Here is a 21775-nt window from a genome sequence, read left to right on the forward strand (position 1 = left end):
ATTATATAAGAATTGTCAAACTAAGTATTGGTATTATCACTACTGTTACTGTATTCTAATTCTCCTCGTATTCTAGATAATAAATAACAATAATGCCAAAGTCATGATTAATATGCTCACCAAATATGAAAGGAAAAGACAATTAAAGAAACAAATAACGTTAAAGCTTAGTTGAATTATTTATTATATTACCATGTTCACACTAATTTACAAAATTAACTAATATATTTTAATTTAAATATTGACTGTTAAAGATCATTGTCCCAATGTTGGAAATGCTCTCGTATCAGAAACGTCTGGTGCCTCCCTTTTTCCTTGTAATTTATTAGTGTTATGGTTTCTTTGTTGATTTCTCCCTTTTCTTCGATGTTCACCGGAGCCGCCTCCACCTCTTCTATTTCCATGAAAAGAACCTCTGCTCCCATACTTGTCTACAAATTCGAAATAATTAAATATCCCTTTATCATTTTTATTTGTTGGATTGTTTCTATAAGAACGATCCTTATTTTTACCAATTCCTTGATTATTACTGTCATCATCGCGAACATATGCGGTTAATCCTTCTTTTATAAGATCTTTATGCGTAGTATTCGCCATTATCTTCTCTGTCACCGGTGTTTGCAGTTTTTTAGAGTCTAACATCTTCATATACTCCTCATAGCTTATTTTTTGTTCTCTTTCTTGTTTGTTATCATTGTTTCCTTCCATATCTACGTTACTTAAATCATTATTGTCTATATCAACACGACTTTCTTCTGCACTCTCTAATACCTTCTCACCTTCACCATTAAATTCGCTGTATTTCGAAACCCTGTGTCCCTTTCCAGAAGCATCTCTTCTATCAAATGTTCTTCCATGATTGCTTCTAAAACCACCTCTACCACCTCTGTGAATAGTGCCACCTCTCCTTGAGCCTTCCTTATAGCCGGGTTTAGAATCTAAGTTCAGTCCACTATTTATTCCATCATCTCCCAAATGCTCATTTTTAGGGTAAATTAGAGAAGATGGATTTTCTTTTGCACTAAATGTGCTTTTTTCTTGTTTTTTTTCTATTATTACATCATCATCATCACTATTGCTTAATGCTGCAAACTTATTACTTGTATTTACTGTGTAAACAGTTCGCATTTTTCGGACAAATGCAACTCAAAGTAATAATTAATGCTGTAGATTAACTCCCAATTTGCATATAAGCGACTATATAGACAATCTTTGTACTAAATACCTCTTCGCCTACTTGTAATCAAAACAATAAACTCGGAAAACAGGGTATCTTTAACTTTTTGTTTAACAAATTATTTTCCTTTTGTTCTATGTTTAACCCTTTCTTTATAAGTTAATTACCTTTATTGTTAAAAAAAGAAAAAAAATCAAAATTTCTATGTCTATAGTAGACGCCTATTGTTTTTCTAGAGTAATTTATTTTTTTGTATAAATCCCGCCTAAATGTCATTTGTTGTTTACTAGTATCCAGGTTAAAGAAGTAAGCAATAAATCGGTAGAATTAGATAACATTCATTCAAAACAGCACAATGAAGTATTTATTTGCCATATTTCACATGAATACGCAATAAACACAAAAATAACTAGTTAAAACTAAACGTGTATTTTTTCCTTTCTTTTTTTTAGCACGAAACAATATAAACCAATACAATAAATCTCAAAACTAATAATACTGCACTAAAATAAACAATGTGGGAAATGTAACAAAAATGTTATACATATGCACACAATTTAAATAATATAGATAGTAGATACTTTAAATCAAAAATAATTTATTGAAAGTAATAGTTTATTTCTCCAGGAAAACATAAACACAAATATTTCCTTCCATCAAATCCACTCGTCACACTATTTTCTATTGTTTATAGTTCATTATATATCTTAATTCAATTATTTCTAATTGAATACATATTTTCGTCTTATCGTTTACTTTTTCCCTTGTAGATAAATCAAGCTCTGGCACAGATCAGATATAGTGTTAATAGAAACAAATAAAAACTAAATAAATTTGGATTAACAGATCAAGTTGATGTAATAATAGTTATAGTCATTAATGTAAATCTACCATTATAATTACAAATATATTTTGACAGTCAAAACCAAGTAAGTAAGCGAGAAAAACACATGGCTTGAATTTTCACATTTCCCAATCGCATTACCTTAAATTTCTGTTCCAACAGTAGTAGAGTAAGTAGAGTTATTTTAGCAATTGTTTGAAAAACCAATAGTTTCAACATTCATGCTAGTGCTTCCAATATCATTATTATCTGTAGATTCAGATGTATTATTGTTCGCAGAACCACTGTTTGAAGAGTTGGAATTTGTATTATTAATTATAAGTGAAGAGTTTTTATATCCACCATATTTAAATACAGGCACCTCGTTATGATACGGGTCCCAACCAATAGGATGATTATAATTGCAAATAGAGTTGTAGCAGGCAAGACCAAATCTACATGGAACTGATGGGTGAATATAAAAACAACCAGGGCCATATGAACACAAAGGCCAGGCTTTGCAGGCTTCGCTTGGGTGAATATAAAAACAATTATCTCCCTTATCACAATTTGGCCAGTTTTTACATCTAATTTTAACTTTGTTTGCAGTTTGATGTGCTGTTATAGACGATGTACTTCCAATACTAGTACCAGGCATTGGAGAGGGAAAAGCACCAGACCCGGGGAAAATGTTTGTTCTCATGTATGGAGTGTTTCTATAGTTAACCTTTGCCTTCCTATTGTTAACCCCGGTAGGAATTAGAGGCCCTGCTGAAAAATCTTGATTTGAAGAATTAGCTATAGAATAATGCTGTCCCCTAACTAAGTCACTTCTAACTCCTGTTTGAAATGGAGATTGTTTTTGTCTCCCAAGCCCAACTTTTACACTTGTTGAATTTGCCTCACCACTCTTAATAGCATTAGAAATTGCAATGTCCAAAGAATCTTTGCTTTGGCCATTACTATGTGTGACACGTCTATTATTTGTATCACCTTGTATTAGTGAATCTCCAAAAGAGGACTTTTCTGAATTCTGAATCCCGACTCTACCATTTATATCGCTAGACTTTTCAATATTGTCAACGGTTCTTACTGAGCCTGCGCTACTTTGCCTTTTGTTGTCATTTGAACTATTTACCAATTGAGAAACCCAATCTCCAAATTGGACTGCCTCGTCCGACAAAAACTCTCTAAGTTCATTTGTAATATGCTCTTTGGTTTGATTGTGGTTAACCATATGACAAATATAATCTGTTAATACAGAAACGTCATCGTCCCCAAATATATCTTGCAGTTTTTGTGTTATTTTATGCCTTATATCTTGAGTAACAACCTCACCTAAAGCCAAACCACCACCGTTCATTTTGCCTGTATACTTCAGCAAAATGGTTTATTGAGCAGTTGTTTTTACCTTAATACATATAATATACAGGGTCTATATTATATCACCTATACTACGATATTTTTTGGGTTTACTTCTATTAGCGCCATAAAAAAGTATACAGACTGGTATTTTAGTGTCATTTCTGGAGTTGGCGCCTTTCCCAAAAATGTAAATCGGAGTGTGTCTGCAGGTATGACATAGAATTACTGGACACAATAAGGGAAATAAGTTGATTTATTTAATAACAGACTTATTGTTGATATCATTGTATCCAATTGTAGAAGGTCTAAGTGCACAACCTTTGTTTGGTCACACCCCTCACCTTTGCATGTTTAAAATTAATAAAATTGGAATTATTTGATTTGTTGTTTGCATGTGAATTAAAGATAGATGTAAGCCTCGTTAAATAGTAGAATTGAAGTATTATGGTATTAAAGTGTTCCAAATCAAATATAAATGGAAAACTGATTTTGGAAATTCCATATCAAAATCCTGTATCTAGTATTAACTATAGCGAAAATACGCTTTATGTGGGAACCTATAACGGTTTTATATATAAGTTAGAATTAAACAGGAAAGATAAGTTTGCGAGATCAGAGTTTATAGTTAAACCCCCTTGTCCAATTAGGTATATAAATATTACTTCAAAAAAAAATGAATTGAAAGAAAGTAAACAGATATATAGTGATTACTCTAGTAAATTTTCAGTATCAGACAATAAAAATGAGAAATTGGAACGCCAAAACGAGGCTGAGCTTCTTTTGGGGGCATTGTTTAAATCTAATATTAGCTCATTTAAAGAACCCAATTCATCGCTTGTTCCTTTAGTAGAAGATTTCCCAATTACATCGGATGTACACTGCCAGATTACAGAGGTTAGATCTAATATATTTGAGGGAAATAGTAATAGGCAAATTAAAAATATCAATAACAAAAACGATTTTACTTGCGATAAGGCACAAGAAGAATTAAAGTTTAGAAAAGATCACTCAAATAATTCGATTCCCTTGTTCTTAATTTCAACTGTGATTAATTCATATTTGGGTTTTGGTTTCAGTGAAGGGATTGAGACAAATCAAGGAATAGTGCTAAAGCCATGTAACTATTTTATTCCGGACAAAGAACTTGTTTTATTAGACTATGACTATATCTTTAATCAATTATTAATAGTAGAAAGGTCTCCTGAAAGACTTGATTATTATAATTTATGTTCACTCCAAATAATTGATTTGAATAGCAGTGATTTTGGAATAGAGGGTAGAAAAGCTGATTCTTTATTAAATAAACCATTGAAATTCTTGTTAAATTTTCCAAATAAACCACATTTTTTAGTTAACAGAAATATAATTAGCGAATTGACATTTAATTCGTCAATTGAGTATAAAAGAAATAATATGGATCAAGTTCACTATCAATATAATTATTCAACTGTATTTTTAATGTCAAGCTTTAACAAAAAAAAGCTATTCAAATGTAAATCTATATATAATGTTTCGAATGCAAAATTTTGGAACAAAAACTCTATTGTTGTATTAATATCAAATCATTTAATTGCCAATATTTTGGTTTCTTATTTACCAACAAATAGTGGTAATTACTACAACAACATCGACTATATTACATATTCAAAGAATAACTTTATCGTTAAATCTCCAGATAATAATTACACTGCCATTTCTACAAGCAATTCCAAATACTTAGTTACATTGACAGAAAAGAGTAGACTTTTAATTTATAATAATAGGGGAGAAATTATATACAACATATGTAATATTATTCCTAAAAAATACCAATTTAAATGGGTTTGGCCTGTGAATATTTTTATCTCAGAAAATGGTTTTGTTATTTTTAATGCATTTAATGGAATATATTGCGTTAAATGTGACATTTTATCATCATATTACAAAAGCATTGCGAAAAACGACAATCAACAATAAAAACAAACCTTTATTGACCAAATCATCGTTAAAAATTAATATTAACAAATAAAACAATACACACCCCTCCAGAAGTGTTGTAATACAATTATTAGATTGATTGATACCACAATAGAAACTAACTACTAATTAAGTTTTTCAAATCTTTTTTCCTTTTATTTTGTATGTATACAGTACTGGATCTCGATTTATACCGCTGCCTTATAAAAATAAACAACGGTTTAATATAGTAGGATACCGCATAAAATTGAGGCGCCTAATGTTTGTCTCGTCTTGAGACAATTATATTATTAATATATAAAGTTAAATAATTAATCATAGGTATTTTATTTTTTACGAACATTTGATTACACAACAATATGCAAATAATATATTATTTACTAGTGGTTTTTACGATTTAGTTATTTCCTATTCCTTTTCTAGAATTAAATAAATTAGATATAAGCCTAATACTGGTAAATAATACTGTATTAATTATATCTATAAAATTAATGTCAAAATAAAAATCGTTATAGCGCGTAGCAAGACAAATTGAAAATAAAATTTCGATTTGTTATTTCATACTAAGATTATAAAGGAAGGATTGCTGTTTTAATCCTTAGTTGCAGGACGAGATTTTATATTAATTTAATTGAGTACTTTTGAAAAAGGTATCTGTTTTAAAATGACGTTATTTACTCGTTTTGTTGAGCCAGGTCGTCTATGTAGAATTCAGTATGGACCAGACGCTGGTAAAATGTGTTTTATCGTTGACATTATCAACACAAACCGTGTTTTAATAGACGGTCCGACTACTGAAGTTTCTCGTCAAAGTATTCCATTGAAGAGATTATGTTTGACCGATTTCAAGGCAAAAATTCCACGTGGTGCCAGAACTGGTACTGTAAAGAGGATACTGGATAAAGATACCAGTATTCAGAGCTTTAACAACACTTCATACGGAAAGAAATGGTAAGTTTTACAGTTAGTGATGTTGCTGTTTTAAGGATCGAACACTGTGCTTTAATGAGAAAGGATATGAATATTATTGTACTTGGTAAAAATAGTGGTGTTTTAACGCAATTAAATCACTGATATTGTTGAATATTTACGCGTATCAGTTTTTCATTTATTTCGATTACATTAAAAGAGAGCATGATGTATAATAATAAAATAAGTCTCGTTCGTCTTAATTACTGTAATCTCAAGGCATTTACTATTAAAATGACTGTGATTACTTTATATTATGATGAATATTCATATTATCTGATCTCTTATATGTACTGTTGGTCGGCGCTTTATTTTTCTATCGAAGGTACTTATTGTTATAATTACCAAATAGAAAGTGAACCATTAAGAAGAGGAGGAATTTGGCATATTTCTTTTCGAAGTTGACTTGGAAAGACGATGTGTTTGGTATTTTCATTTAATGAGCTACTAGTACAGTTTGTACGTCCTTTTTCTGTTCAAATACAAAAACCCACGTAGGTACTGACATACAAGTTAATTTCTAACTCTTACTATCCAGTGAATGCGAAACAACCAAATATCTTTTAACACCTCAAAGAAATATGCAATGTCACCCCATTATAAACCACTATTATTGTTAAATACAAAGTATTTATATAATGGAAACTTCTTGTTAATGTTACCTTCTCAGTGATCTTTGGTAGTAGACATACTGTCGCAATGAGCAGAATCAAATTCAAGTTGCACATGTATTTCATAAACTGCAACATCACCTTTATATTAAAACTAACTTCTTTTTCCTCTTAGCGCCGCAAAAATCTTCAAGGCAAATATGACGGATTTCCAACGTCATGCTTTATTGGTTGCACGTAAGAAGAGACAATTCTTAGTTAATGAATTACTCAAGAAAACTAACAAAAAATAAGCGAAGATATTGAATTTTTATCTAGTATATTTGAGAATAAACAATCCTTTATTTTCTCTTGACAATTTTTTTGTTCCCATGTTTCGCATTTCTCTCTGCTCTATTCAAAACATTATCGATATATTTGTATTGCTTTTCATTTTCCTATTTATTATTTATGTGGACAGTTAATTGTTACGGGATGTATTAGGTGTGCATACATGCAATTTAACCATAGATACCGGTAAAAGCACAAGAAAAAATTAATTACAAAATGAGCGCTCAATGTAAAATTAAAAAATATTAATGAATAAAATTAAAAACAGTAATGATATTGGTATTACTATTATTATAAATAAAATTAACGGTGAAACTCTTGTGGAGGGGTTTACATTTAATTAAGATTTGTATATTTACAATGGGTAACATAGTGAGTGGTTCTAGAAATAACACAGAAAACCATCCGATAAGAGAACAAAGAACAGTAGTAGTAGATAGAAGTAGTCAGGAATATATAATAAACAGTGTGCCAGAGGGGAGATATTTGCCAAATGGTGACTTTTATAATCAGGACAAGAGGTTTATTAATATAAGGAAGTCAAGGGCAATTCAAAATCTTTGTCATATAAATGGCCAGACAATAAATTATTTTCCTGCAGAAAATGAGATGGTTTTTGAATATGATTGCATTATGGATTCACTATTAAAGATATACAACAATGAGGCACTGACTTTGGATGAAAATATAGTTTTAAATACTAATCCTATTTATAAAAAGGAAATATTGAAATCATTGAGAAAAAATATAACATTGAATTTGAAAGGTATAAATCTTTCAAAAGAATTTGTATTAGAAATAAAACCAATTGGTGTTGAAAACTGCAAACATAAAACAAAGCACTTAGCACCACTATCCAATAAAAATTATAATAATTTGGACTCAAATTATACAACACAGTTAACTTTTTGCAGGCAAATACCAGAATCTGAATCAAATAATGCTGGAAATAATAGAGATAAGAGAATCAACGCAAATAAAATAGAAATTAGAAGGCAGTGTGTTATATATAAAGGGAAAGCCTTTGAGATTAGAAACGTTTATGGTTTATCCTCTAATCCAAAAGAAAGTGCAAACTCGCAAATATTGGAAGATAGAACAAACAACAAAAATGAACATGAGTCAGAATCGTGTGTTGTTTGTCTAACAAACAATAGAGAAACGATATTATTGCCATGTAGACATGCCTGTTTGTGTTCCGACTGCAGTAAGATACTACTTAAAAAGGCGCATGACTGTCCAATATGCAGGAATCAAATACACAGTATCGTAAATATAGAAGGTAATAAATGATATTGCATTATAATACTAATTACAAACTAACTGTTACTTTTACACATTATATAAATGAAAAAAGCAGACTTTTTTTTCCAATGAATTGATAAACATAAAGTTTAGTTCTCGGGATAAACAAAATTTTCCTCGTTAATATTGTTTAAAAAGGTAATATTACTACTATATATTAGAATAGATTGGTTTTTCTCATAATACGAATAAATTCCTCTTGGTTTATTTCACCATCACCATCCCTGTCCGCCTCATCGATCATTTCCTGTATTTCTTCATCAGAAATGTTTTCTCCTAATTCTTTAGCTACTCTTTTTAAATTTTTGAATGAAATTTTTCCAGTTCCATCATCGTCAAATAACTTAAACGCTTTTATAATTTCTTCTCTTGGATCTCTTTGGAGTATTTTGGTTTCAACCAGGTCATAAAATTCATTGTAACTTACCATACCATTGCCCGATTCCAAATTTGAGCTTAGTTTCTTCAACTCTTCTTTTTTAGGATCGAAACCCAAAGCTCTCATTGCCACTTTGACTTCTTTTATATCTATATAGCCTATTGAGTCGCCATCAAACAGTTCAAATGCTTCTTTTATTTCCAACTTCTGCTGTTCCGATAATTCCGTTCTTTTTGATGTTGAATTCATATTATTATAAACACTGCTCCCAACTCCACCCATTACAGCACCCAAATTACTATTACCTCCCCCAATTCCAAGACTCAATCCACTAATATTCCCAATACCAATAGACGAACCAGATGCAGGACGGGATCTCATTGTGTTCTTCATATTCGCAGTACAATAATTCCAAACTACTAAAACTCTACTCTAATTTCTATACGACTAGTATCCAAAATATAAACTATTAGTGAACTCTAGACTCTGATTGTTTTCCTAATTATTTTCTCAAATTTGTTATCTTCTTTATCGCTATTTCACACCTTAGATTGAAATTAATCACTCAAGTAAGTAGCAAATTAAACAAAATATTGTTTAGATAAATGTTAAGCAATTATTTGAAATCAACACAATAAAATAAACAAAACCCACAAATTTCTTCCTAACGATGTTTTCATTTCTCTTTTAATTACTATAAAAAATTATGGCGCCGATTTAAATATAAATGCATGTATATAATTAGATAGCGAGTATAAAATAAAATGATATTTTTAAGTAAGTGTTCTTATATTGAATATTGCATTAGATTATTTACATTAGCTTTAACAAATATAATCAATAGTTTTCTGCAAGTTCGTACATTTAACCCACTTTAACTGGGTAGAATGAGTGTTTTGATTTAACTATATTGCTTATTATGCACATGAAATGTCTAATATTAGTTAAAAAAATATAGTGTTTTCAAACGAAAATTCAACTTAAGAACGGAAATATCAAGTGTACTGGCTTACAGAAAGTTTAAATTGAAGAAAAATTCAAGGAAACGCGTTATTAAATCAATCTATTTGCTCATCATTATTTATCCTATTTCCGTTCACATTGCTTAAATTTAAATCTAAATTGCCTTCGTTTTTATCGTTCAATAAAACTTCACTTCTATTATTAGTTAATTCGCCAACATTGTCTTTTCTATTTACATAATTACCGGTTGTTTCATTTTCATTGGTTTCTCCTTTTGTCTTGCTTTGATCATTGTCAAGCAAATACAAAACATTGTCGTCCTCATTGTCTTGGCTTTCAAGCAAAGCTATTTCGTAGCCTAGTACTGAATCAGTCTGACTTTTGAATTGAATAGACAAACTTTCAAAAATTTTCGTAATATTGTCAGAACTGTTTTGAATATCGCTATTAGTACAATTTGTACTATTATAATTGTCATTATTATTGTCATCACTCTCAGTATTCGTGGAATTAGAATTACTATTTATTGTGAATTCACAATTTATTAATTCATGAAGTCTCTCTTTTAGCTCTTTTCTTTTAAGCTTTCTATCTAATATTAATTCCCTTTTACATTCATCCATTCTTTTATGTTCATTAATGTAATTTCTTTTAATTCTATCTATTTTCTCAATGAACTCTTTTTCTTGATTCAAAATATTCAAATAATTATCCTCTATTTGCGAAACCTCACTTTCTAAAATATTTATTGTTTGTGTAATTAGTGATGCCTCCTTAAAATTCCCATTTTTTATTTTCTCAGTTTTAGAATTTTTAGATATACGAATCTGTTCTTGTAACAACTCCTTCTCCTCACCTATAAATCTCTTTGAATCTTGTATTTCCCTTATTTTATCAAAAACTATTTTTTCTTGTTTCTCTATTTTTGATAGTTCTTCTTTTATTAACGATAAAACTTCTTTCTCTCTATTCAATTCTTGTTTATACTCATTTTGCTTTTTCTGCAATGGATAAATATAATTCTGCAAACTATCCTCTATCCAACATATAATCACTGTCAAACTTGATAATTCGTCCTTATATACTTTTTTCTTACTTTTATATAACTCAATTCTTATTAATCTTTCACTTTCCTCTTTGTTTATCCTTAATTCTTCCTCAACCAGTTCTTTTTCGACCTCAGAAAGCTCCTTAAGTAGTCTATTTTTAACCTCTAATAAATAATTATATTTTTTGTATCTAACATCATTATATTTATTATTATCATCAAAGGCATTTTCTTCTCCAGCAATTTCATTCTCAAATGCACAGTTATTTATATTACTATCTATCTCTAATTCATTCTCCAGTTTTTCCAATTTACTTTGTATATTCAAACCAAAAGTTTCTAGCTGCATTATCACATTCATAAAGTATTTTGATAACTCATCTATATCATTGCTTAGTCCATATTTTAACGAGCCCTCACCATCATTTATTCCCATTTCAGATATCATCTCCAATAGACACTTGTCATCATTAATATCGCAATTATCGATATTTTTATACTTGTGATCAACACTCATTATATTTAACTCACTACTTTTCTCATAAGAAGCCTCTGAACCAGATCCAACTAGAAATGGGCATATGTGTCTACTTTCTTGTTTGATATCACGCTCGATATTGTTCATATCATCGTTATTAACCTCTTCTAACTTATTCTCACCTTCGTTTAGTCTTTCATCATAACACTCATTTACAATAATATTATTCTCATAGTCTTCCTTAAAACTTTTTCTAATTACATTACTTCTTATTTGTGACTCACTTTTTAAACACGGTTCAATTGAATTATTTAGCTTCTTTTTTGAAGACGTATTTAACTGTGAAACGCTTTTTTTAAACAAATTGTTATTATCAGAAACCACAAAATTTTCCGTTTTAGTTATTATTGACGGCCTTAATAGACCCGTGTTTCCAGTGTTGTTACTGCTATTTTCAATAATTCCTGGTCTTATTGCTTTTCTAGTCTTTTTTCTAACAACCGAAACTCCACTCACAATTCCTGAACCTGTGTTGCTCACTGCTGAAGTAGAAAAACTCGAGTCTAAAATTTCACCTTCATTACCTCCTGTAGATAAAGGCATTGTCATTTTATTGTTTATGCAAATATTTGCTTAACTTAAAGTATAAAACAATTGGTGTTATCGAATATATAGGTACTTGATTCAAGAATTAATTTTAAAATTTAAAATACTAATAAACTTAAATGATTATTCAAGCAACATAACTTCTTATACTAAAACGAATAGATTATTTTGGCCACCTTTAAAATCATTACTGAAATATACAGCAATGACGTTAATATTTATCTTTTTTGAGCTAATACACAAGGTATTGATCGATATATAATAAACAAATGTGGGAGTACTTTGTTATTGTTGTTGATACTGAATTTGTTTGCTTTTAATCTTGTTTTATATTACCAATGGAAATAAATTAAAAAATAAACACTTGGTAAAAGCAAATCGCAAATAATAGAATATAATTCTCCTGTATTTTTGACTAAAATACAGGAGAATTGCACTCAAAATAAAAACCACTATTTTTAGTTTAGGAGTCTTAATTAACTCTTTTCTTTAAATAATTTTACCATTACGTGTTTTATAATTGGGAAAAGAAAATGCCCGGTATAGAAAGAATTTAAAATGGCATGCACATGCCCCCCACATATCTAACTAGAAAAACAAGCCCCGAAGCCTAAAAATACATTTATCGACAAATTTCTAAGCTTGGGGAATCAAAAAATCACTTCAAGCCTACATTTACCTCCTCTAACTCAAAACGTAATGAGAGGGACAGAAGTTCCGAAAAACATGGCAAAACTCGAAAAAGCAAAAACTAAAAGGCCATTTAGAAACAGACCGGGACAGATGTGACCAGAAAATAAGAGGGCAAGCCAATCGGAACAGAAAGTCAGACGAAGCACCGAAAATTCAAGATATACTGAGAAACCTATATCTAGAACTGCAATAAAAATGGCGCATTTAGCACTGTTGAGATGCCATAAGACAAACTAACAGCTGCAAATGCGATTTATTTGGACATTCTACGAAGTTGTGTTGCAACAACAGCGGTTGTCAAGGTTACTACGCTCTTAGGAATATTTCATTTTTTTCTTTTCAAACAAAAAAGTAGACTCATGTCGGTAATTTGAAACAAGTGAGTGAATACATGTAATTAAAAGACGGAATGCATAAACTGTGTTCTCATATGGAACAATTTGGCGACTGAATTAAATAATTAATGGAGAGAATGGTTAATTCCAAATATAAACCTTAATCTACAAAGCAAACTCAGTTAAAGATGGTAAGTAATAACTGAACATCTGACTCAATTACCGATTGAATATTTTGTTGGTATGGTGGCAGTAGTCAGCAAATCTAGTGACTATATTTTCCGGCCTTGTTACCCTCTCCACAAACATAATTTCTCTTCTGTTACTAAATATTCCGTTTCCCAAGTCTTCTCCATCAATACATAAAATCCATATTAACCACACAGCCCCATGAATAGCCATAGAAGTATCACTCGATAACGAGTTGATTAAAAATCAAATAAATTTGTAGAAAGCAAGGTTATGATGTGGAATACATGAAGGCCAGACGTTCTATGCACTAAAGAGGTTGAGTTTCATTAAGTTGATCCTTAAAGGGAGTTAAAAAAATGAACTCACAAAAACGAGCAAGGTGTGTGGCGCCCTTTCCCCTCTTATTAGCAATCCAAACAAACCATTTTGAATTTAAGAAGCTTCTGGAGCACCCTCCGCATCGCCAGATGCTCCTAGATCTGCTGTCCACAAAGTCAAATTATCTCTTAAAAGCTGCATAATAAGAGTTGAGTCCTTGTAGCAATCTTCCGAGAGTTTATCTAGTTGTTCAATTGCGGTCTCAAAGGCTTCTTTAGCCATATCAATAGCAGTTTTAGGCTCACTCAAAATTTCATAGTGGAATACTGAAAAGTTAAGGGCCAAACCAAGTCTGATTGGGTGGGTCGGTTCTAAGTCCTTAGCAACAACAGTAGCATCTTTGTATGCCTTGAGGGCGTCCTCAGCAGAACTCTGTTTGGCATCACCCGTTGAGAACTCAGAAATGTATCTGTGGTAGTCACCCTTCATCTTGAAGTAGAACACTTTGCTGTCCGCATTTGTTGCAGTTGGAATTAAGTGCTTGTCCAACATATTTAAGATGTCATTGCAAATATCAGTTAACTCAGACTCAACCTTGCTTCTATACTTGCCACACATTTTACTTGCATCCTCAGCGTTTCTACTGTGCTCCTTTTGCTCTACTGATGATATTATTCTCCATGAAGATCTTCTCGATCCAACTGCATTCTTATATGCAACGCTTAATAAATTTCTCTCTTCTACAGTTAACTCCTCGGACTCCTGTCTTGATTCAACTACATCCTTCATGTATTTTGCCATCTCATCATAACGCTCGGCTTGTTCTGCCAGCTTGGCCATGTAAACATTTGATTCTCTGGCACTAACTGATTCGCTCATTCTTTCCAGTATATACTCGTATAACTTCTCAAATAATTATAAATTCGTCTATACCTATAATGTATGCAGAATAATTTATAATTGCACCTCGTTCTTCTTTATAACTGAATGTTTGTGTCACCCCCCTTTTTTATTAAATACCTATTTATTTATTCTTTTCCCCTTATTTATAAATAGCTTTTACTTTCCCCCATATCCTATATATCTTTCCCTTCCACGTAAATTAACTTGTTCCGTATATTATATACAATAGATATAAATACGTTTTTTACTTATAAATACTTGTTAGACACTGTACATTACCTGCACACTTAATTATAATTATTTGTGTAGAATGTTTAAATACAAATGTATTAGTAAACTATTTATACGTCTTATTAGCTTGTTTTCCGCCTATTTCCCCTCTAACTCTAATATGCGCCCATTAGGCGTACCACTATATTTTATTTACTGTGGGGAAGTCAACGCCTAATTCTCAACCACACTTGGGTTTTTTGTCTTTAAACTTATTGTGTCCTTAAACAGCTCTAGGGACTCCCCTTTGAACTCTATCTTTATATGAAGCTTGCTTTCTTAAATTTACCTTCATTCCATACTCTCATTATGATATGCAACTTTTCTTAGTTACCACATCCCACACGCGCCAGATTATGATATGTTACCGCCATAACGTTCATTAATTATTGGAATGCCTTTTCATTCTCCTTCTCGCACATGCAAGTACTTATGGAATGTGAACAATAAAGTCGGTATCTTGACGGTAATGCGAAAACTAGAAGCCTTGTTACCCTCGTAAATTGGGGTTTGGACCAATACAGATTCACTGCTATTATTGTCACTATTGTCACATCGTGTCTGCTCTGCTCTTTAGTTTCTAGATTTTATTGTCTGACTGCTATGATTTATTACTTTGCCAATGTAATACTTTTTCTCTATTTTTGTTTGGTAACCAGAAAATGATAATTGCGTAAAGACCTTTGTGTGAGAATGAGGCAAGAACAATAGGATAGGTGACGTAGTTAAAGGCATGAAATGGGTGGAACGGAGGTTGGTCCGCTAAGACAGCTAATAATTATAACTTAATAAGTCATGTCATGTTGCTATTCCGGAGAATAGTAAGGAACAGCAATGATGTCTTGCTTCCATTACTCTTCTGTAGCTTTCTTCCTGCCCCATAATATTGATTATATTCTGTAAAATGAAGCAAGATATTAGTTAGGTCTATCAGGTCTTCAATACTTCTTTCAATACTTAAGACACTCCCTTAATTTAACGTGACTTGTTACCTATTGTCGGCCTAATCTGCCGAATTGGCCTTACAATTCCCTGGTTTTTGACAAAAAAGGGAAAAAAGATAAAGGCCAGGGGCAGGAACCCAAATGTCAGTCATCCTCCTAATGTATGAAACATTCGTTCAAGAAAAATATAAAATGAAAGGTCTGCCTTAAGAACCACTTCTTTTTTTCTTATTAATAGGGCAATCTAAGTCGGGCTAGACGGTTTAAACAAGATTAGATAGTTTAAATAAATACTTAAAGAATTATAATTAGTATGTGTATTTAAATTTGAATTTAGTAGATAATAAGCTAAGGAATTGAAACATTGTTATTGTTAATATCTAAGATGTTGGTACCTCAATTTCACCAGAGTCAATCATTTTCTGAACATCAACAGGTTTTTGACCATCTACAGTACATCCTATTGCATTACAAGTTCCTAATATCTCCTTGACAGTACCGGAGAATACTTTTGCTCTTGATTTAAATTTCATTGCACGTGCCACAGAGTAAATTTGATTCATGGACAAGTTGCCACTGTGCTTAATATTTTTTACCTTCTTTCTGTCTCTAATTGGTTCCTTAAGTTCCTTTATCAGTAGACTTGTTGCTGTCGGAACAATATCTACCTTAGCTTGACGATTCTGGACAGTTAACTTTACACAGACCTTCATTCCTTTCCAAGCCGCAGTTCCCTTCGCAATATCATCACCAACCTTTTTTGGTGACATACCCAATGGACCGAGTTTTGGGGCTAAAACGGATGTTGCTCCTACTTCACCTCCAAGTTGTCTGATGTACAAGTACTTTACTTCAGATGGATCTGCTTTACCTGCTGGTGGCATTTTCTATATCGATCAGATAACAAAGATTAACAGATATACGTTTATATTTATAAATTCGTGTCAACAAGTATTTTTTATAAGGTCCTTCTCTTTCCTTATAACACCCTTTTATTGTCCTGTTTATACTTTCTATTTCCTCGCGTCTTTTTTAACTTTCTGAATTTACTGATACCCGCCTATTTTTCCCGTCTACTGAGCAACTAAGACTTAAAGTATATAATTTGTAGTATATAAACGATGATCAAATTGCATAACCTTTATAAATAAATTACTATATGTTTTGTTATATATAACTGCCAATATATATTTATATTTAATTGTCAAATTATCCTAAGGGAAGAAAAAAAAAGACTCTAGTCCAAATTTGATTCACTGAAAATCAGCTCAAAAGAAATCAGAGACACAACAGCACTGTTTAAAAGAAAGTATGCATTAACTTGTTTTAATATGTTGTTTTTTTCTCATCATTTGAATCCTCCTCCTCAATATTGTTTATAAGCAATAAAGCACTTGGGAACAAACCTAACTCCTCAATAGTGATATCCTTTCCCAAATATGACTCATCAATCTCTATAGACTTGGAGTGAGGAAGTCTCAGCGAAAACCTATCGGATATAAAATTACTTTTTTCTAAACCTAATGAATCAATCCACTTGTATATTTTACATGCTTTGTCATTTTTACTAAAATCCCTGTGAAACTTTTTACCCGCCGAATTTTTTACGCATACTCTAGAACGTGAGTCATCAATTTTATCATTCACTTCACTCTCAATTTCAGCTCTGTGCTTGATTCTTCTCTCGCGCAATAGCTCTTTCATTTTCTTTTTCTTATTTGCCTTTTCCTGTTTCATTGAATCTAAATTTAGTGATCTCATGTATTCAATGTCTTGTTCCTCCCTTATTCTTCTATCCTGTACAATTTGTTCGATCTGAGTGGGGGTCACCGATGACCTTGTGGCATTGTTAATGTGAGATCCTCCTCGATTTGAATTGTTACTTCTTCTCTCACTACTATCTTCTGGGAAGCAGAACATTGTTTTAAAAAAGGTTAGGAATGCAGCTAGGCCTGTTCCACAAATAGTCATAAATATTCTCATAAATTGATTAAATTTATTGATTGATTCGCTTGTATTATCTTGAAGATCATTTGCATTTCTGTTTTCATTGTCTGATCTTCGATCTGCAACAACATTATAAGAATAATCTGTAGCTAAACCATTCCCAATATGCGATTCATCCGTAATTCCATCATTAATACTAGTATCTATATTAACATGCTCTTCTTCATAATAGAGTGAAACTGCACTTTCTATATTCCAATTCACTGATTCCAATACAGTTTTTGCTTTATTAATATCACAGCCTGTAACCTCACAGAAGGTGGCTATACTATTGTTCTGATGATCCAGTAAGCTCATTTTATATAATTGTAATAATCACTGTTTCAAGGAAATGACCCCACAAGTTATTATTTAACATTCAACATAAATAACTTCGCAAACGGAAAAGAGGATTCCAATAGAAAATAATAGTTAATTTATTAAAAAGTAATGGTAACAAAATCTTTAAATGTCCTATTTTTTGTGAATGATTATTTAGTGTACAAATACTTCACCTTACTCCTTTTAGTTATGTTTTATATAAACGTACATATTTAACCATTCATGTTCATTCAGGTTAAAAAAATAAAATAAAATAAGTAAATTCCCGCCATAATACTACTTGGTTTTAATATACTAAACTGGAATACTTGCGAATATACGTCATTAATTTGCATAAGTACTAGTGATAAAAAACTATGTGATTGTGAATGCGTGATTAAATGGTAATAATAGCATAAAACAGAAAATCTATGATCCTATGAAAAAAATTCACAACTGTAGATTAATAAATATTGAAAAGCAAAACGGCATCCATTTGAATACCTGTATGCGAAATGTGATAACCATGTTAAATGCCGTGGAAAAACGAAGCCGGCGCGCTTCAAGGAGAGGGGTGATCCGGGATTCGAACCCGGGACCTCTCGCACCCTAAGCGAGAATCATACCCCTAGACTAATCACCCAACTTTATAATCGGTGGTGTTGAAATGGGAGAGGTTAGAAAAGACCTACTGAGTAATTTGAAACAGAGTACATTTTTTTTCTTTTTTACTTTAGTTTGATAAAGCAAAAAGGTCACTCTACCAATAATATACTTGCACAAATTTTCGCTGTCGATGTTAGTTGTGGCCTTAGAATTGACAGGACTAACAACAACTCCAATTTGTACATGTTTTTGTCACTTACATAAAAAGGCATTATTACGTGTATTTATATAGACAGCAAAATATATTAATGATTCATGCTAATTGTATGAGGGAATAACTACCTGTTTTTCTAGTTCACAATAATATTGCACACTATTTTAATTCAAAGAAAAAACTCACTTCATCAACTATCAACTAATCTTTAATGCGTGCACTTTATTTGTACGATCAAAATAAAGTGGAATTTTAGGATTAATTCAACTGAATCTCTATTACTTCTTTTTTCCTTGTCGAATAATTCATTCCTAAATTTCTATATATTGTATAAAATGACTTTAAACTACTTATTTCGCACCAAACGCCATTAACAAACGTTTGAAATAAGTCATCAATTACATTGATTTACGTACACATTTATCAACTGAAAATTCAAATATTCAATCAAATCTTTATATTTACAAGTATAATTTTGTTTATTAAACTCATTTTTTCCACTTACATATAAATTTACCCCACACTTTAGCACTAAATTATTCATTACTAGTCCATGATCGTTTGCGTCACAACCTGCAAAGGGTGATTAGTCTAGGGGTATGATTCTCGCTTTGGGTGCGAGAGGTCCCGGGTTCAAATCCCGGATCACCCCCTTTTTCTAAAAGCCATTTTTTGCCCAAACTTGATATTCCTTTAGATTGCAACAACTATAAACCCCCAAATGAATATATTTGTACAATAAGTGAATTTAGTGCGACACAAGTTGTTCTATTATTTAATTGAATCCGTTCAACATAACAAAATAAATAGATGAAATAAATGCATGCAGGCGCAGTCTAGAATAGCACAACCGTAACATCGATGCTGATTCTGACTGAATTTGCCAAAATATTGTAAAATGTAGCAGAATTTAGGTCATTCACAATTGTTAGGTAGTCCTAAAAATACCAAAATGGTAAAAAAATTATCTTTTTTATAAGCAGAAAAATAGTAATAAGCCAGAATTTATTGTTATCGACATCTCCCGATGAAATGTAAAACTCGAAATTAGTTTGCGATTAACCTACTTTAATAAGTAAAATTTAATTTAAGCACACTCCTGTTATTCTCCTCCCCCCCCCCCAAATACACCTGCCCATAAAATGTATTTCCAAGATAGCAATTAGTTCATTGGTATGGCTAAGATCAGTGAATACAAGCATATCAAACTAGATATAATCGTTCCCAGTAAGTTCTACTAATATTAATAAAATTTAAGAAAAAAGTAAAAACACGAATCCTATGCCTTCTCTCTAGATCAGATTACGGTATTGCAATTCTTCGCTTATTAATCAGGTGCAAGTCAATACGTCCGTTATGATCCCATTATTCGGGCAACCGAACAGATACGAATGCACCTTAAGAATATAAACTAAATTAATTGGTGAAAAAATAGGTCATTTCCCATTTTTCGCTCAACAAATAAGTAATATATGTTATTCAATGTGAATATATATGGTGGAAATGAAAGTGACAATATATTAAACCTACATATCACAAGGTAGATATTCAGGAAGAGATAGTAGTTGCTTAATTCCTGATTTATATTGGGGAAGCTCATAAGAGAGTAATTTTTGAGTTCTTTGTAAATATCTAATCTGCATTGGGGTTAAGCTCTTAATATAGCAATTGTTTTCCTGAAGATCGGAACCAATTATGTTTGAACTGCAAATATTATTTATGTTAATTCCCGCACTCCTATTATTGCTGCCAGAGCAATTACTGTCTCTTGTATATGTATTTGGGTCGTCTCCTACCACTATACCATTATTTGTGTCGTCAAAGTATCCGGCATTATTCGGATTACAAGTTTGAATGGCACCGGTGTTTGTTGTGTTGAAATGAATCAAAGTATCCTCCTCTCTTACATTACCAATATTAAAAGCATTATTTTCTCTTAATTCTCTATTAGTATGAATATTATCTCTATTTTCAGAACACCTATGTGCAGGAGTAGCTTTAATATGAATTCCTCCATTGGAAAATGAAGCATCATCTAGGGGAGCAATACCATGATTTGCTTGTACATGATGAGGTATATTCAAAGCAGCAGCAACCTTGGACAACTTCCTAAAATGATTATATCTAAAATTTTCATCATATAAACCATAATTGCTATCAAATTCAAGATCCAAGTTATTTATCCTATTTGATGCACCTTCATTACAGTTATCGGAGTTTATATATATTCTCCTTATCTTGCGACCTCTTAAAGGACTCATATCTCAACTAATGAAACGAGCCAGATAGAAAGACCAACTATTAAAAGTCTTTCTATTGACTTATAAAATTGTGAATAGCAAGGTAGTAGATTAACAAAAAAACCAATACTTATATGTAATCCACCTTTAGACTTTTCTTATTATTAAATTTAAAACAATCAACAACTATATTTTATATAAATATTAAGTTAATAATACTTTAAAAACATTAAACATTAATTATTAAAAAATACACTAAATACCCAATAAAATTATTCCTTTGGAAAAGTGAACTTTTTATAGCATATATTTCTCAAAGTATACTATATTCAGTGATAAGAATATTTCCACCCTTTAATTTTTATCTTTTAAACTTTTTTTGAATATTTAATTTAGCATATCTCTGTAAACATGCATACATATATATAGTGGATTTACGAATATTCAACTACTTTGTATCAACCTAACAAATACACATATAATACTTAATTACCAACTAAAAGTCCTCTTCTTTACAGTATATATATTAAGAAATATATTCAGTATTTCCACCTCTTTTTTACTCTTGATATTTCTACCTTCAGTTATTTATGTTTACTACTTTCTAGTTTTTTTCTTTTCAATTCATAACTAATATTTTTGTGTTTATCCCCCAACAAAGGCAGAGTGCCCCGCCTTTTGTGAGCGGGTCTTTCCACTTCCTCATAATAAATATTGTGAATATACAATAAATAATGGCGTAA

At 31.2% G+C, this 21775-nt stretch overlaps 11 protein-coding genes across 11 annotated transcripts; 3 read left to right on the forward strand and 8 right to left on the reverse strand.

Annotated features, from left to right (window-relative positions):
- Window positions 1-255: 255 nt before the first annotated feature.
- On the reverse strand, window positions 256-1128 carry FG379_001523 (uncharacterized protein; the record flags this gene model as incomplete). Its single annotated transcript, XM_067327126.1, has 1 exon — window positions 256-1128. The coding sequence occupies one exon, from the start codon at window positions 1126-1128 to the stop codon at window positions 256-258; it is 873 nt and encodes a 290-aa protein (XP_067184044.1).
- A 1077-nt stretch (window positions 1129-2205) lies between these two features.
- On the reverse strand, window positions 2206-3363 carry FG379_001524 (PWI+4CCCH domain protein; the record flags this gene model as incomplete). Its single annotated transcript, XM_067327127.1, has 1 exon — window positions 2206-3363. The coding sequence occupies one exon, from the start codon at window positions 3361-3363 to the stop codon at window positions 2206-2208; it is 1158 nt and encodes a 385-aa protein (XP_067184045.1).
- A 446-nt stretch (window positions 3364-3809) lies between these two features.
- FG379_001525 (uncharacterized protein) lies at window positions 3810-5321 on the forward strand (the record flags this gene model as incomplete). The annotated part of the gene is made up of 1 exon (XM_067327128.1): window positions 3810-5321. The coding sequence occupies one exon, from the start codon at window positions 3810-3812 to the stop codon at window positions 5319-5321; it is 1512 nt and encodes a 503-aa protein (XP_067184046.1).
- Window positions 5322-5985: 664 nt separating this feature from the next.
- FG379_001526 (uncharacterized protein) lies at window positions 5986-7194 on the forward strand (the record flags this gene model as incomplete). Its single annotated transcript, XM_067327129.1, has 2 exons — window positions 5986-6272; window positions 7077-7194. The coding sequence occupies 2 exons, from the start codon at window positions 5986-5988 to the stop codon at window positions 7192-7194; spliced, it is 405 nt and encodes a 134-aa protein (XP_067184047.1).
- Window positions 7195-7591: 397 nt separating this feature from the next.
- Window positions 7592-8524, forward strand: FG379_001527 (RING domain; the record flags this gene model as incomplete). Its single annotated transcript, XM_067327130.1, has 1 exon — window positions 7592-8524. The coding sequence occupies one exon, from the start codon at window positions 7592-7594 to the stop codon at window positions 8522-8524; it is 933 nt and encodes a 310-aa protein (XP_067184048.1).
- A 169-nt stretch (window positions 8525-8693) lies between these two features.
- On the reverse strand, window positions 8694-9308 carry FG379_001529 (centrin; the record flags this gene model as incomplete). The annotated part of the gene is made up of 1 exon (XM_067327132.1): window positions 8694-9308. The coding sequence occupies one exon, from the start codon at window positions 9306-9308 to the stop codon at window positions 8694-8696; it is 615 nt and encodes a 204-aa protein (XP_067184050.1).
- A 665-nt stretch (window positions 9309-9973) lies between these two features.
- Window positions 9974-12013, reverse strand: FG379_001530 (uncharacterized protein; the record flags this gene model as incomplete). Its single annotated transcript, XM_067327133.1, has 1 exon — window positions 9974-12013. One exon carries the CDS (start codon window positions 12011-12013, stop codon window positions 9974-9976), a length of 2040 nt encoding a protein of 679 aa, XP_067184051.1.
- Window positions 12014-13662: 1649 nt separating this feature from the next.
- On the reverse strand, window positions 13663-14427 carry FG379_001531 (uncharacterized protein; the record flags this gene model as incomplete). Its single annotated transcript, XM_067327134.1, has 1 exon — window positions 13663-14427. The coding sequence occupies one exon, from the start codon at window positions 14425-14427 to the stop codon at window positions 13663-13665; it is 765 nt and encodes a 254-aa protein (XP_067184052.1).
- Window positions 14428-16045: 1618 nt separating this feature from the next.
- Window positions 16046-16549, reverse strand: FG379_001532 (60S ribosomal L12; the record flags this gene model as incomplete). Its single annotated transcript, XM_067327135.1, has 1 exon — window positions 16046-16549. One exon carries the CDS (start codon window positions 16547-16549, stop codon window positions 16046-16048), a length of 504 nt encoding a protein of 167 aa, XP_067184053.1.
- Window positions 16550-16991: 442 nt separating this feature from the next.
- Window positions 16992-17969, reverse strand: FG379_001533 (uncharacterized protein; the record flags this gene model as incomplete). Its single annotated transcript, XM_067327136.1, has 1 exon — window positions 16992-17969. The coding sequence occupies one exon, from the start codon at window positions 17967-17969 to the stop codon at window positions 16992-16994; it is 978 nt and encodes a 325-aa protein (XP_067184054.1).
- A 2349-nt stretch (window positions 17970-20318) lies between these two features.
- Window positions 20319-21053, reverse strand: FG379_001534 (uncharacterized protein; the record flags this gene model as incomplete). Its single annotated transcript, XM_067327137.1, has 1 exon — window positions 20319-21053. The coding sequence occupies one exon, from the start codon at window positions 21051-21053 to the stop codon at window positions 20319-20321; it is 735 nt and encodes a 244-aa protein (XP_067184055.1).
- Between the last annotated feature and the right edge of the window lie 722 nt (window positions 21054-21775).

This window comes from Cryptosporidium bovis (assembly GCF_009768925.1).
Source record: "Cryptosporidium bovis isolate 45015 chromosome Unknown contig_23, whole genome shotgun sequence".
NCBI classification, from domain to species: Eukaryota; Apicomplexa; class Conoidasida; order Eucoccidiorida; family Cryptosporidiidae; genus Cryptosporidium; species Cryptosporidium bovis.